The sequence below is a fragment of the Budorcas taxicolor genome, chromosome 5, assembly GCF_023091745.1.
Source record: "Budorcas taxicolor isolate Tak-1 chromosome 5, Takin1.1, whole genome shotgun sequence".
Classification (NCBI taxonomy): domain Eukaryota; kingdom Metazoa; phylum Chordata; class Mammalia; order Artiodactyla; family Bovidae; genus Budorcas; species Budorcas taxicolor.
This window is the reverse complement of record NC_068914.1, coordinates 81,749,240-81,764,765: the sequence shown is the minus strand read 5'-3', so window position 1 is coordinate 81,764,765 and position 15,526 is coordinate 81,749,240. Positions and strand designations below refer to the sequence as shown.

General features: G+C 39.8%; 1 protein-coding gene across 1 annotated transcript in view; it reads right to left on the bottom strand.

Moving 5' to 3' along the window:
• The window catches only part of ADAMTS20 (ADAM metallopeptidase with thrombospondin type 1 motif 20), a 200,556-nt gene that overhangs the window by 14,915 nt on the left and 170,115 nt on the right, over positions 1-15,526 (bottom strand). Inside the window, exon 37 of the mRNA XM_052640352.1 lies at positions 9,983-10,074. Within this exon, the coding sequence (XP_052496312.1) occupies positions 9,983-10,074 (92 nt within the window). The remainder of the gene's footprint in view (positions 1-9,982; positions 10,075-15,526) is intronic.

Below are 15,526 nucleotides of genomic sequence, written 5' to 3'. Positions count from 1 at the left end.
GGAGTCTGCTGGCTATGGTCCATAGGTTGCAAAGAGTCAGATATGACTGAAGCGACTTAGCACACAGGCATACAGAAATTTAACATACTTGAAAAGATTGCCACAAATGAAGCAGGTAGGTGGAACCAAAGATGTTTGGGGATAATTAAATGAAAGCAGCTGATAACTGCAATCCACAGGAAGAAATGAAGAGAAGCAAAAAGTTTCACACACACACACAAAAAAACTCTATGAAATTTAAGTTCTCTCATTTCTTACCTCTAAAAGATATAAAATTATACAGTGAAAGTTGCTCACTCGTGTCTGACTCTTTGCAACCCCATGGGCTATACAGTCCATGGAATTCTCTAGGCCAGAATACTGGAGTGGGTAGCCTTTCCCTTCTCCAGAGGATTTTCCTAACCCAGGGATCGAACCCAGGTCTCCTGCATCGCAGATAGATTCTTTACCAGCTGAGCCACAAGGGAAGCCCAAAATTATGTAAAGTAATATTATAAAAATGTATTGTGGGTTTGTTACATAGGTTAGATGGTATATGCATTACAAATACAACAACAGAAAAGGAAAGGGGGAAAAGTATATGTAGGAGTAATACTTCTATGTCACTGCAATTAGGTAATATAAATCTGGAATAAATTCTATTAAGATGTACACTGTAAGCCCTAGAGCAACTATTAAGAAAACAATTAAAAATATAGTGAGAAAATTATGAAAGAAATTAAAATGTTACACTTGAAAACATTCACTGAAATTTTTAAAAACAGTAAAATGAGGACAGAAAACCAGAAATGAAAAGACATATGAAAAACAAAATGCAAATGGCAAAGATAAATTCAGATATATCAATCATAACATTAAACAGTCCAATCAAATGGCAGAAATTCAACAAAATGTTCTCTGTAGAAGTGTCAAAAGCAAATGGGAGGAAAACATATACACCATGTACTATAAACAAGCTGAGTTGCCACTATAATATCAGATAAATTAGACTTTAAAACATAAAATGATACTACAGATAAAAGGGAACGTTTTGTAATGACAAAAGTGTCAATATATCAGGAAATTATGATAATTATAAACAGACGATCATGTGCAATAAAAATCTCAAGGTAAATAAATTACATACAAAGTAAATGAAACTAAAAGATTGATGTGAGAAGTAGATAATTCATCAATAATAACTGCAGTTTCAATACATAAAATAACTAGGGAGAAGATCAACAAGGAAATGGAAGAGTTGAACAATACTTTAAACCAACTAGCCCTGACAGACATCCAGAGAACACTTCACCCAACAACAACAGAACACACATTCTTTCCAAGCACACACTGCACATTTTCCAGGATAGCCATATGCTATGCTATAACACAAGCCTCAATAAATTTCAAAAGATTGAATAATACAAAGTGTATTTTCCAACCACAATGGAATGAAAGTAGAAATCAATAACAGAAGGAAATGTGGGAAATTCACAACAGAGGATGAGAAGGTTAGATAGCATCACTGAGTCAATGGACATGAATTTGAGCAATCTCTGGGAGATAGTGAAGGACAGATAAGCCTGGTGTCCTGCAGTCCATGGGGTCGCAAAGAGTCAGACCAGACTCAGTGATGCAAGAACAAAAACAGCACACTCTTAGATAACCAGTGAGTCAAATACGACATCACAAATGATAATAGGAAACACTCAAGATGAATAAAAATGAACGCACAGCACCAAAACTTCAGGAATGCTGCAAAAGAAGTATTTAAAGGGGATTTTATAGTTGTAAATGCCCATATTAAAAGATAAAAAGGCTCTCATTCCATGACCTAAACTTCTACCTTAAGCACTGAAAAAAAAGGTGGGGGGCAAATTAAATCTAAAGCAAGCAGAAGGAAAGAAATGATACTGAATAGAGTGGAAACTGGAGAAACAAACGAGAAAAATTACAGAGAAAATCAGCAAAATCAAAAGTTGGTTTTTTGAAGTAAGCCAGAAAGAAAAACACCAATACAGAATACTAACACATAAATGTGGAGTTTAGAAAGATAGTAATGATAACCCTGTATGAGAGACAGCAAAAGAGACACAGATGTATAGAATGGACTTTTGGACTCTGAGGGAGAGGGAGAGGGTGGGATGATTTGGGAGAATGGCACTGAAACATGTATATTATCATGTAAGAAACGAATCGTCAGTCTATGTTCGATACAGGATACAGGATGCTTGGGGCTGGTGCACAGGGATAATCCAAAGAGATAATATGGGGTGGGAGGTGGGAGGGGGGTTCAGGATTGGGAACTCATGTACACCTGTGGTGGATTCATGTCAATGTATGGCAAAACCAATACAGTATTGTAAAGTAAAATAAAGTAAAAATAAAAAGTTTTTTTAAAAAGTTGGTTTTTTGAAAAGAACAAAATTAACAAAATCAAGGAAAGAGAGGAGATTCAAATCACTGAAATCAGGAACAACTGCAAATCTTACAAGAATATAAAGGATTATAAGGCAATACTATGGACAACTGCAAGCCAACAGTTTAGATAACTTTGATGAAATGGACAAATTCCTAGGGGAAAAAAACTACCAAAATAGACTTAAGAGCTAGAAAATCTGAAAAAATCCACAATAAATAAAGAGATTGAATTAGTAAATAAAACTACATTCACAAAGAAAAGCCCAAGCTCAGATGGCTTTGGTGGTGAATCCCACCAAACATTACTTTTTCACAAACTCTTCCGAAAAACCAGAAGTGGGGCGGGGTGCTTATCAATTTATTCTATGAAGCCAGTATTTCCCTGAGACCAAAACCAGACAAGGGCATCACAAAAAAAGAAAATGATAGGCCAACATCTTTTCTGTAAACAGACAAAAAATTTTCAACAAAGCATACCAAATCTAGTGACATACAAAGTAGATTAGATATCATCAAGGATTTCCCCCAGGAATGCAAAATTGCTTCAACACACAAACATCAGTGTGTACACCATTTCACTATCACTATAGTAATGAACAGTAACCACAGGATTATCTCAACAAATGCAGAAGAAGCATCTGACAAATCCAGCATTCACGATGAGCCTCCCTGGTGGCTCAGTGGTGAAGAATCCGCCTGTCAATGCAGGAAAAGCAAGAGACACAGGGGATGGGTTTGATCAGATCAGGAAGATACCCTGGAGGAGGAAATGGCAACCAACTCCAGTATTCTTGCCAGGAAAATCCCAAAGACAAAGCAGCCTGGTGGGCTACAGTCCATAGGGGTCACAAAGAGTCAGACATGACTGAACACACACACACAACATTTATGATAAAATCACTTAACTTAGGAATAGAAGGGCACTTCTTCAAATTGATTAAAGGCATCTACAAAACACTCACAACTAACACAATAAATGATAAAGGACTTAATGCTTTTCCTCTGCAATCAAGACTAAGACAAGGATGTCCACTGTAGCCACTTCTATTCAAAAGTATACTGAAAGTTTTAGACAGTGCAATGAGGCAAGATAAAGACATACAATTTAAAAAAATCCAGACTGCAAAGGAAGAAGTGAAACTATTTGTAGATAACATTCCTCTGTATACAGAAAATCCTAAGGAATCCAGCGAAAAATTATGACAACTAATAAATGAGTTTAGCAGGCTTGCAGAATACAAGATCAATTTACAAAAATATGGACAAAAATTAGTGATTTACTGAGGCCTCAGATTTTGCAGAGTGTCTCCTTACTGGAAAACGCTCTCTGACAGAAGTCTTTTTTACCTTAAACTGGAATCTTCTGTCTCATTCATATCTCCTTAAGTAAGGCTTTTTTGGCTAAGATTAAGTGGTGGCTCAGACGGAAAGCGTCTGTCTACAATGTGGGAGACCTGGGTTCAATCCCTGGGTCGGGAAGTTCCCTGGAGAAGGAAACGGCAGCCCACTCCAGTACTGTTGCCTAGAAAATCCCATGGATGGAGGAGCCTAGTGTTCATGGGGTCACAAAGAGTTGGACACGACTGAGTGACTTCACTTCTTTTTCACTTTTTAAGTAACACATACTGATGCCACTGCTGTCTCATGGCACTCTCTACATATTTAATGATAGTTAATCATAACCTCTCTCTCCTTTCCTGGCCACCTTCTTCATTTTCTTTACAAAACATGACTTAAACCTTCCCCTCTTTTCCCCTGATTCTACTCCTAGATAGATTAAAATTTTATCTTTCTCAGACAGAAAATTTTAAATAAATATATTTCAGTGTCAAGCACAAATAAATCTTTTGGTCTCAACATGGTGTTTCGGTACCTTACAATTATACTGGGCAGTTTAGGCATTACTACATGGTCTACATGAGTCATATTGAACTCAGGGTGGTTGAATAAACAACCTAAGTCACTTTCTTATCACTGTGCTGTGTGCTGCGCTTAGTCGCTCAGTCGTGTCCGACTCTCTGCAACCCCATGGACTGCAGCCAGCCAGGCTCCTCTGACCATGGGATTCTTCACGCAGGAATACCGGAGTGGGTTGCCATGTCCTCCTCCAGGGGATCTTCCCAATCCAGGGATCAAACCCAGGTCTCCCACATTGCAGGTGGATTTTTTACCTACTGAGCCAGCAGGAAAGCCTAAGAATACTGGAGTGTGTAGCCTGTCCCTCCTTCAGGGGAACTTTTTGACCCAGGAATTAAACCTGGGTCTCCTGCACTGCAGATGGATTCTTGACCAGCTGAACTACCAGTTCAGTTCAGTTCAGTCATTCAGTCATGTCCAAGTCTTTGCGACCCCATGGACTGCAGCACATCAGGCTTCTCTGTCTGGCACCAACACCTGGAGCCTGCTCAAACTCATGTTTTCATGGAGCTGGTGATGATAACCAACCATCTCATCCTCTGTCATTTCCTTTTCCTCCTGCCTCAATCTTTCCCAGAATCAGGGTCTTTTCCAACGAGTCAGCTCTTCCCATCAGGTGGCCAAAGTATTGGAGCTTCAGCTTCAGCCCTAGTCCTTCCAGTGAATATTCAGGACTGATTTCCTTTAGGAACCCCCAAGGAATCTGACTTTGAAGGCCAGTGGGATTTGACTACAGAACTTCCACAGGACTGGGGAAACAGACTCTTCGAGGGGACAAACCAAACCTTATATGCAGCAGGACCCAGGAAAAAGGAACAGTGACCCCACAAGAGACTGAGCCAGACTTGCCTGTGAGTGCCCTGGAGTAGCCAGTGAAGGTGTGGGTCGACAGTGGCTTGCCATGGGGTCGGGGCACTGAACACAACAGCCCTGGCATAAGTCCTTTGGAAGGAGGTCGCCATTATCGCCATTGGTTTAGCTGCTAAGTTGTGTCCGACTCTTGCAACCCCATGGACTGTAGCCCGACAGGCCCCTGTCAGGACTTCTTATTGACTGAGCTAATAGAACCCCATTACTGCATCATAGTTTGGCCTCAGGCCAACCATCCATCAGCAGAAAATTGGGTTAAAGATTTACTGAGCATTCCACCTATCAGAGCAAGCCCCAGATTTCCCCACAGCCATTCCCTCCAATCGGGAAGTTTCCACAAGCCTCTTATCCTTATGGAAACCACAATCACAGAAAACTAACCAAATGGATCACTTGGATCACAGTGCTGACTAACTCAATGAAACTATGAGCCATGTCATGCAGGGCCACCCAAGACAGATGGGTCATGATAGATAGCACTGAGGAAATGTGGTTCACTGAAGAAGGGAATGGCAAACCACTTCAGTATTCTTGCCTTGAGAAACCCATGAACAGTGTGAAAAGGCAAAAAGATATGACACTGAAAGATGAACTCCCCAGGCAAGTAGGTACCCAATATGCTACTGGAGAAGAGTGGAGAAATAGCTCCAGAAAGGATGAAGAGCCTGAGCCAAAGTGAAAACAATGCCCAGTTGTGGATGTGACTGGTGATGGAAGTAAAGTCCACTACTATAAAGAGCAATACTGCATAGGAACCTGGAATGGAAGGCCCATGAATCAAGGTAAATTGGAAGTGATCAAACAGGAGATGGCAAGAGTAAACATCAGTTTTTTAGGAATCGGGAAACTAAATTGGATTCCAGATGAGCTACTTCAAACCCTAAAAGATGATGCTATTAAAGTGCAGCACTCAACATGCCAGCAAATTTGGAAAACTCAGCAGTGACCACAGGACTGGAAAAGGTTAGTTTTCATTCCAATCCCAAAGATAGGCAATGCCAACGAATGTTCATGTCTTTGTGCTGACATCCAGTCACATCCACAACTGGGCATTGTTTTCACTTTGGCTCAGCCTCTTCATTCTTTCTGGAGCTATTTCTCCACTCTTCTCCAGTAGCATATTGGGTACCTACTTGGCTGGGGAGTTCATCTTTCAGTGTCATATCTTTTTGCCTTTTCACACTGTTCATGGGTTTCTCAAGGCAAGAATACTGAAGTGGTTTGCCATTCCCTTCTCCAATGGACCACATTTCCTCAACACACAACTGCACTCATCTCACACACAAGCAAAGTAATACTCAAAATTCTCTAAGTTAGGCTACAACACTATGTGAACCAAGAACTTTCAGATGTTCAAGCTGGATTTAGAAAAGGCAGTGGAACCAGAAATCAAATTGTCAACATACGTTGGACCCTAGAAAAGATAAGAGAATTCCAGAACATCTCAGTTCAGTTACTTAGTCATGTCCAACACTTTGCAACCCCATGGACTACAGCTCTCCAGGCCTCCCTGTCTATAATTAACTCCTGGAGTTTTCGCAAAACTTGTGATCTGGGCACTTCCTTTGCCTAGATTTGTGCTTGTACAGTACTGAATGCATTTTTGTGGGGAAAGAAAATGAACACAGGCCACATCTTCATTAAATACAGTGGAAGATGGATAATTAGTATTACAAAAGACGCTCTTTTCAAACACTTACTCAGTAAAGGAATTTTCCTGCTTGGTATCTGGCATTTGTGTTTCTCTACAAACCATAAAATCAAAACCTTTATTTGTAATTTTCTTTGTACAGTATGCCAAATCAATATCAGTTCAGTCCCTCAGTCATGTCCAACTCCTTGCTACCCCATTGACTGCAGCAAGCCAGGCTTCCCTGTCAATCACCAACTTCTGGAGCTTACTCAAACTCATGCCCATCAAGTCAGTGATGTCATCCAACCATCTCATCCTCTGTCGTCCCCTTTTCCTGCCTTCAATCTTTCCCAGCATCAGGGTCTTTTCTAGTGAGTCAATTCTTTGCATCAGGTGGCCAAAGTATTGGAGTTTCAGCTTCAGCATCAGTCCTTCCAATGAATATTCAGGATTGATTTTCTTTAGGGTAGACTTATTGGATCTCCTTGCAGTCCAACGGAATCTCAAGAGTCTTCTAAAACACTACAGTTCAAAAGCATCAATTCTTCAGCATATAAGTTAAATAAACAGGGTGACTATACAGCCTTGAAATACTCCTTTCCCGATTTGGAACCAGTCTGTTTTTCCAGAAAGGAGTGAGACAAGGTTGCATATTGCCACGCTGCTTCATTAAATAATATATAGAATACATCATGGAAAATGCCGAGTTGGATGGAGCACAAGCTGGAATCAAGATCGCTGGGAGAAATATCAATAACCTCAGATGTGCAGATGACACCACCCTTATGGCAGAAAGTGAAGAAGAACTAAGGAGCTTCTTGATGAAAGTGAGAGGACAGTGTAAAAGTTGGCTTAAAGCTCAACCTTCAAAAAACTAAGATCATGGTATCCGGTCCCATCACTTCATGGCAAATAGAGGGAGAAACAATGGAAACAGTGACAGACTATTTTCTTGGGCTCCAAAATCACTGCAGATAGTGACTGAAGCCATGAAATTAAGAGACTCTTGCTCCTTGGAAGAAAAGCTATGACCAACCTAGACAGCATATTAAAAGGCAGAGACATTACTTTGTTGACAAAGGTCCGTTTAATCAAAGCTATGGTTTTTCCAGTAGTCATGTATAGATGTGAGAGTTGGACTGTCAAGAAAGCTGAGTGCCAAAGAATTGATGCTTTTGAACTGTGGTGCTGGAGAAGAATCTTGAGAGTCCCTTGGACTGCAAGGAGATCAAACCAGTCAATCCTAAAGGAAATCAGTCCTGAATATTCATTGGAAAGATGGATGCTGAAGATAAAGCTCCAATACTTTGGCCATCTGATTCAAAGAGCTGACTCTTTGGAAAAAACCTTGATGTTGGGAAAGACTGAAGGCAGGAGGAGAAGGAGATGACAGAGGATGAGATGGTTAAATGGCATCACCAACTTGATGGACTTGAATTTAAGCAAGCTCAGGGAGTTGATGATGGACAGGAGAGCCTGGCATGCTTAATTCCATGGGTCACAAAGAGTCAGACACGACTGAGTGACTGAACCGAACTGACTAAAATGAACTGGAATGAGCTACCAGGATAGCCCTCATATCCTTTTACCAGGTTCTATTTGTATTTCTCGGTCTGAAGTCAAGAAGTGAAGCTCAGTCGTGTCCTACTCTTTGCAACCCCGTGGACTGTAGCCCACCAGGCTCCTCCGTCCATGGGATTCTCCAGGTAAGAATACTGGAGTGGGTTGCCATTTCCTTCTCCAGGGGAATCTTCCCAACCTAGGGATCGAACCCGGTTCTCCCGCATTGCAGGCAGACGCTTTAACCTCTGAGAAGATTTATATTTATCTCAGTTAACTTATTTTTTTCATACATTCCAAGAATAGCTTTATTTTTAAAAGTCTGTGTTCATAGTTTAGGTAGATATTTAATCACTTTCTATAATTCAAAATTAAGACCCATAATGCCTCACTTAATCATTGCCTCAAGGAAATGGCAACCCACTCCAGTGTTCTTGCCTGGAGAATCCCAGGGATGGGGAAGTCTGGTGGGCTGCCATCTCTGGGGTCGCACAGAGTCGGACACGATTGAAGCGACTTAGCAGTAGCAGCAGCAACATAATTTTTGCTAGAATGAGTTGTCATTTTTTTTTATTGAATTTATTTTATTATTATTATTTTTACTTTACAATATTGTATTGGTTTTGCCATACATCAACATGAATCTGCCACAGGTGTACATGTGTTCCCCATCCTGAACCCCCCTCCCTCCTCCCTCCCCATACCATCCCTCTGGGTTAACTTTTTTCATATTCATTTGAGCCTATAGTTCTAGTGACCTCCTTTAAGTGCACTGCTCTAATACAGAAAAAGTCCTTTTTTTTTTAAATATTCAGCATATCTTACATGCCATTTGATGGAAATTGTGAATACAAAATTCCTAGAAGAGACAATACAAGCAAACTATTGACTACTTGTCTTCAAAATGACATCAACATTATAATTAGTCCTCCTGTGCATGATTTTTTAATTTTCTATAAATCTACCTAATGATGCTATATTCACCTAGCTTTTATCTCTCTGTCTTATTATAAAATATTGCTCGCTCATAACAACTCTATAAAATCCTTTATTAAAAATGAGATAGTAAATTTATTCTAGAAAACACATTTTGTACTAGAAATCTCAAAGATGACATAAAAATATATATGAAGAGAACCCTGGAAAAGAAAGAATAAAACCAAGAAGACATGGAAATGTATTACTTCACAAATAATGGAAAATTATTTTGAGAATGTTACAGGCCCAGAAAGCTAAAATAACTGATGTTGGTAGCAGTGTAATGAAAGTCACATGCTTGTGATGCATTTCTTTACCTTGTAATATATTGTCTATTCATTTCTAAGAACTAAGTGGAAAGATTAAAAATAATAAAGCATTGTGGAAGGAGAAACAGGATCTAACCTATTTTAAATTCTTATATTATACCTTTTAAACAAATGCAATATTAGCAAAGATGCTTTTCTTCCAAAGTTTATCTATAAACTTTGCAATAAATTTCATCTAAGAAGTTATCATTTTCTATTTATTTATGTTTTTTGCAGTACTGTGGTCAAGAAAATAAATGAGGAAAAATATTATTAATTTTTTTCAGTGAGAAAATACTAAACAAATATGAAATACCTGTGGGCATCTGGCAGCACTATAGCAATCTCCAGCTGTGGCAAATGGAACTGCATTTCCAAATATTGTCTGGGCGAAAAGAAGGTCTGTAGCTAGAAAATAATAAATGAAACTCTTCAGCACTAAGACACTGTATTCAAATCTTCATTGAATACAAAGCATGCAGTCTTCACATTATATTCTTAAATACATTCATATAATTAATCCAAAACTTTAAGCAAAAATGTTGCACAACTGTCCTACATAACATAGATCAGGCTCTCAAATTTTTATTTAACATAAAATAAATGTTCATCTCAAAAACTGCCCTAAAAATGGCAGGGACATCTGTAACTAATCCAGATGTTTTAAAAGCTAAATATATGTTCTATTGTATTTTAGATCATAGTGAATATCTAAAATAGATAAAGTGGAGTCAAGGAACAAAATTAGAAGAAGAATTATTTAAAGATAAATAGGTGTGGAGGCATGGGTTGGCAGGGGCTTACCACAGGGACAGTGGCACTGGAAGGTCCCCAGTGTAAACCCCCTTGGAGTTCACCATTAATCCTACCATGGAGCCTGTAGACTCCAGGCTGGGTCACCTCAAGGCAAACAACTACCAGGAAGGGAGCACAAACCCACCCATCAGCAGATAATTGAATTAAAGCTTCACTGAGCAAGGCCCTGCCCACCAGAGCAAGACTCAGTTTTTACCATCACCATTCCCTCCCATCAAGAAGCTTACACAAGCTTCTTAGCCTCATCTATCAAAGGGCAAACAAGAAGAAGCAAGAAGAAGCATACTCTCAAAGCAGCTAAAACAAAACCACATTACATAAAGTTAATCATGATGAAAATGCATAAAATTATGTCCCAGATGAAGGGACAAGATAAAACCCTAGAAAAACCAGCAAATGAAGTGAAAATAGGCAACCTTCCAGATAAAGAATTCAGAATAATGGTAGTGAAGATGATCCAGGATCTTGGGAAAAGAATGGAGGCAAAGATTGAGAAGATGAATGAAATGCTTAACAAAGACCTAGAACTAAAGAACAAACAAACAGAGATAAAAGGAATCAACAGCAGGATAACTGAGGCAGAAGAACGGGCAAATGACCTGGAGGACAGAATGGTGGAAATCTCTGCCACAGAACAGAATATAGAAAAAAGAATGAACAGAAATGAAGACAGGCTAAGAGACCTCAGGGACAACATTAAATACACCAATATTTGCAGTATAGGAGTCCCTGAAGGAGAAGAGAGAGAGAAAGGACCTGAGAAAATATTTGAAGAGATAATAGCTGAAAATTTCCTGAACATGGGAAAGGAAATAGTCAACCAAGTCCAGGAAGCACAGAGAGTTCCAGGAAGGAGAACCCAAGGAGGAACACACCAAGACACATACTAAAGATAAATAGGGAATTCCAGTGGCTAGCACTCAGTGCTTTCACTGCTCAAGGGCCCAGGTTCAATCCCTGGTCCAGGAACTAAGATTCCACAAACTGTGTGGTGTGACCAAAAAATCAAACAAATTTTAAAAGAGATAAATTATGACAAAGCAATATGCAAGTGCTTATAGAGAGTACATTTATCAGTTCATTTAGGGAATTCAAAAACACCCAGCTAAAAAGTGTGCTATTTCTTTGATTTCTTATATTATTACATTATATTATTATTTCATTTCTATTTTATTTTTGCTAATGGTGTTAACAAAATTTCTCGATTGGCAAAAATGCTGGGGATTCTATATAAAGTATCAAAAAAGTAGAGATCTTGGCTCAAAAATAGGAGAAACCCTGAAGATAAGCTGGGCCAATCACTTTTTGATGCTTAAACCACTTAAATAATATTCCAACTAATGTTCACTCATTCCGTGGCTTTCACCTCTGCTAACATTGTTTCAAATTCTTTCCAAGAAGACTGCAAGACCACTGCATGCCCCAGTGATGACACCAGTCCCCTAGAGGCAATCCCCAAAGGTAGCATTTCTGGAAATATTTATCGTATCTCTAAGAGTAGTTTCCAAACCCAGGAGGCCTTCCGTGGTGTGCCAGGTCAGCTTGTACCCAATCATGAGAACAAGTTTGGTGTGTCTTTTCCTACCTGCATGCAAAACGAGCTCGTGTTGGTAGCTTAAAATTGGTCATGGTGGGACTATATACGTCAATAAACTGAAAAATAATACAAATCAAACTTTTTCCTGGTTGTTAAGAGTTGATTGTTGAACATTTACCCATTGCTTACACATGGGTTAGCAAGGCAAACAGACACAATTTCCAAATCATCCTTTGCTATGGTCTCCTACACCATTACCTGGATAACCCCAAAATTTCACTTAAATTGTCCAAAGAAAGCTGAAAGCCGAAGAATTAATGCTTTTGAACTGTGGTGTTGGAGAAGACTCTGTAGAGTTCCTTGGACTGCAAGGAGATCAAACTAGTCAATCCTAAAAGAACTAAATCCTGAATATTCATTGGAGGGACTGATGCTGAGGCTCCAATATTTGGCCACCTAATGCAAAGAACTGGCTCACTGAAAAAGATGCTGATGCTGGGAAAGATTGAAGGCAAGAGGAGAAGGGGACAACAGAGGACAAGATGGTTGGATGGCATCAACAACTCAGTGAACATGAGCTTGAGCAAGCTCCAGAAAGTGAAGGACAGGAAAGTCTGGCATGCTGCAGTCCAGGGGGTTGCTAAGAGTCGGACACAACTGAGTGACTGAACAATTACAGGTCACAAGCTAAATGCAATTATCCTTTCATGTCACAATTAACATTTCATGCCACAAATCCCCATATTCTTTCTGTTAGAAAATCACAGAGTGTGCCTCTTTAATATTCCTCTCAGGTTCTCAGGCTCTCTGTCTTAAACCTTGTCCTTAACAATTTAGACCCTCATCACTTTCCATCTGAACTATTATATTATTAATAATATTAGCTTTCTAATTATCTTCATGGATAAAATTTGTTTTCCCTCCAACTAAGTCTGTTTCCTCCTTTGCTTATACTTTTACCCCAAAGGTCCTCATAACTCAAAAGAAAAAGAAGATAAATTCAATTTATAGTTTAGTATACATTGTTATTTATGATCTTCTTTCTGGGAAATTCTTTAACAAACTGCTACCAATGTCCACTCAATTTATGCTTAGGCAAAATTGGATGACTTAATCTCTGATGGAACCAGATACTTCACCATCCCATGCTGCGTTCAAGATGCCTCTGCCTCCTGAAACTCCATTTTCTCTCTTTGGTTAATACAAATTTGGCTTCCAGATTTCCTCAAGATAGCTTCTTGAAGAAAGTTGACTCATTCATCAAATATTTCTCTAGAACATATTATGTATTGGGCATTATTATAAGTACTACAAGTGAATGAAACAGGGCCTGATGGACTCTGAGTGCTACCAGAAAGAGAGGTAAGTAGCAGAGTAGATACTATCATATGTTACAGGTGATTATCGCGATAGGAAAAATACATAACCAGGAAAAGGACAGGGGGAAATGAAGTTTAGGCATGGAGAGGGTCTAGGATGCATTCATTGGGAAAATATATTTAAGCAGAGACCCAAAAAATATTAAGTGGTAAATCCAACATATAACTGTGGGACAGTCATTCTAGGCAGATAGAACAGAAAGTGCAGAGGCTTTAAGGAGGGATGGGGTAGATGTTTGATGTATTCAAGGAACAGCAAAGGGACAGGTGTGTCTGAAGCAGTTCATGGATGGGAGGAATGTGGAGGCAAGGAGCAGAGAAATAATGGGTTGGGAAGGTCATGTTGAGTTTTACTTGCCATTGGCAAGGTTTTTATTTTATGAGTTAGATGAGAGATGTTTGGAAAGTTTTGAGCAAAGGTTGGAGTTGTTAAAAAGATGAAATGAGATCATGTGCGAGGTATGACATGGCTTGCTTTATGGATCACTCTGGCTTCTCTGCTGAGAAGAGAATCTAGGTCAGGAGTAGGAGCAAAGGTGAAAAGGAACTTGAGTGCTACCAGAGTAAACAGGGATTCCACTCCATAGGTATAATAATTCAGGTGGAAAAAAATTATATTGACTTCTATCAAGGTGGGAGCTAATGAGGTAATGTCAAAGCGGGACTTGGTGTGTGTCTTAGTTCAAGCTGCCCTTACAAACTCATAGACTGGGTGTCTTAACAGAAACTTATTTCTCCCAGTTCTAGAACCTAAGATCAGGTGTCAGCATCATCAGGGTCTGATGAAAGGTCCCTATCTGGCTTGTAGAACTTGGTAATGGATGGCATGCAAGTATGAGAGAAAGGGGGGAGTTAAAGATGTTGCTGTATTTCAACAAGAGTAACTAGAAGATTATAGTTGCCATATATTGAAATGGTGAAAATTAGGGGTAGAAGGAGTTTTTGTGAAGAAACATTGAAAGTTGAGTTGTGGATACATTGCCAGGTGCCTGTTAGATGTAGGTATGCTGAGCAGGGAGTTGAATCTTGAAATTCAGGGCAGCAGTCCAAATTGGAGCTATACATTTGGGACTGTCATTTAACAGATGGTGTTTGAACTCTGTAAGTTGAAAGAGCTCATTTAACAGATGGTGTTTGAACTCTGTAAGTTGAAAGAGCCCTCTAAGGAAATGATGGAGTCCTGAATTTCTTCAATACTCATTGTTGTAGAAGATAAAGAACCAAGTTGAGAAACAGTGAGAAAAACGGAAGAAAGAGTGACCAAGACAGGCACCAAATGATGAGTGTGTGGACTCCTGGAAGCCAAATGCTGCTGATGGATCAAGTGAAATAAAGACCAAGAATCTGTCATTGGATTTAGAGAAATGGAGGGAAAACGGGTGATATAAGAGAGAAAGGAAAGCTTGCTGAAATAATGTTCTGGAGTTGGTTCAAAGCAAGAAGCCCAGAGCACAAGTAGAGAGGGTTGCCTCAGATGGGAGTGGGAACAGTTCATCCACAGTAACCAGGAGAGGAAACAAAGTCTATAGGTCAAGGTTTAGGTGGGTTAGTAGTTGTGATGTTACCAAAAGCGGGATCCAACTCCTTGCCACTCTAAAGCCAGTAAAGAGTCAGAAAGTGAAGTCACTCAGTCATGTCTGACTCTTTGTGACCCCATGAACTGTAGCCAACCAGGCTCCTCCGTCCATGGGATTTTCCAGGCGAGAATATTGGAGTGGGTTGCCATTTCCTTCCCCAGGGGATCTTCCTGACCCAGGGATTGAACCCAGGTCTCCTGCATTGCAGGCAGATTCTTTACCATCTGAGCCACCAGGGAATCCCCAATAAAGAGTCAAGGGTGGTGAAAAGGAAAGGTTGCTTTATTTCAGAGGCCAGCAACCAGAGGACTGGGCAGGCTCCTATCCACAAGCCAGTTCCCCCACCACTGACAGTCAGTGGGCAAAAGCTTTTATAGACAGAGCGAGGGGGCTACATGCAAAAACAGCACAGTCAGCTCTGAGAGTCACCTTGGAATTAGTCGTGCAGTAGTCTGATCAGAGTCATCCTGATTGTTTTAAGTACAGTTAGTCTTTAGTTCCAGGCTTTCCAGGTAGTGCTAGTGGTAAAGAACCTGCCTGCCAAGGCAGGA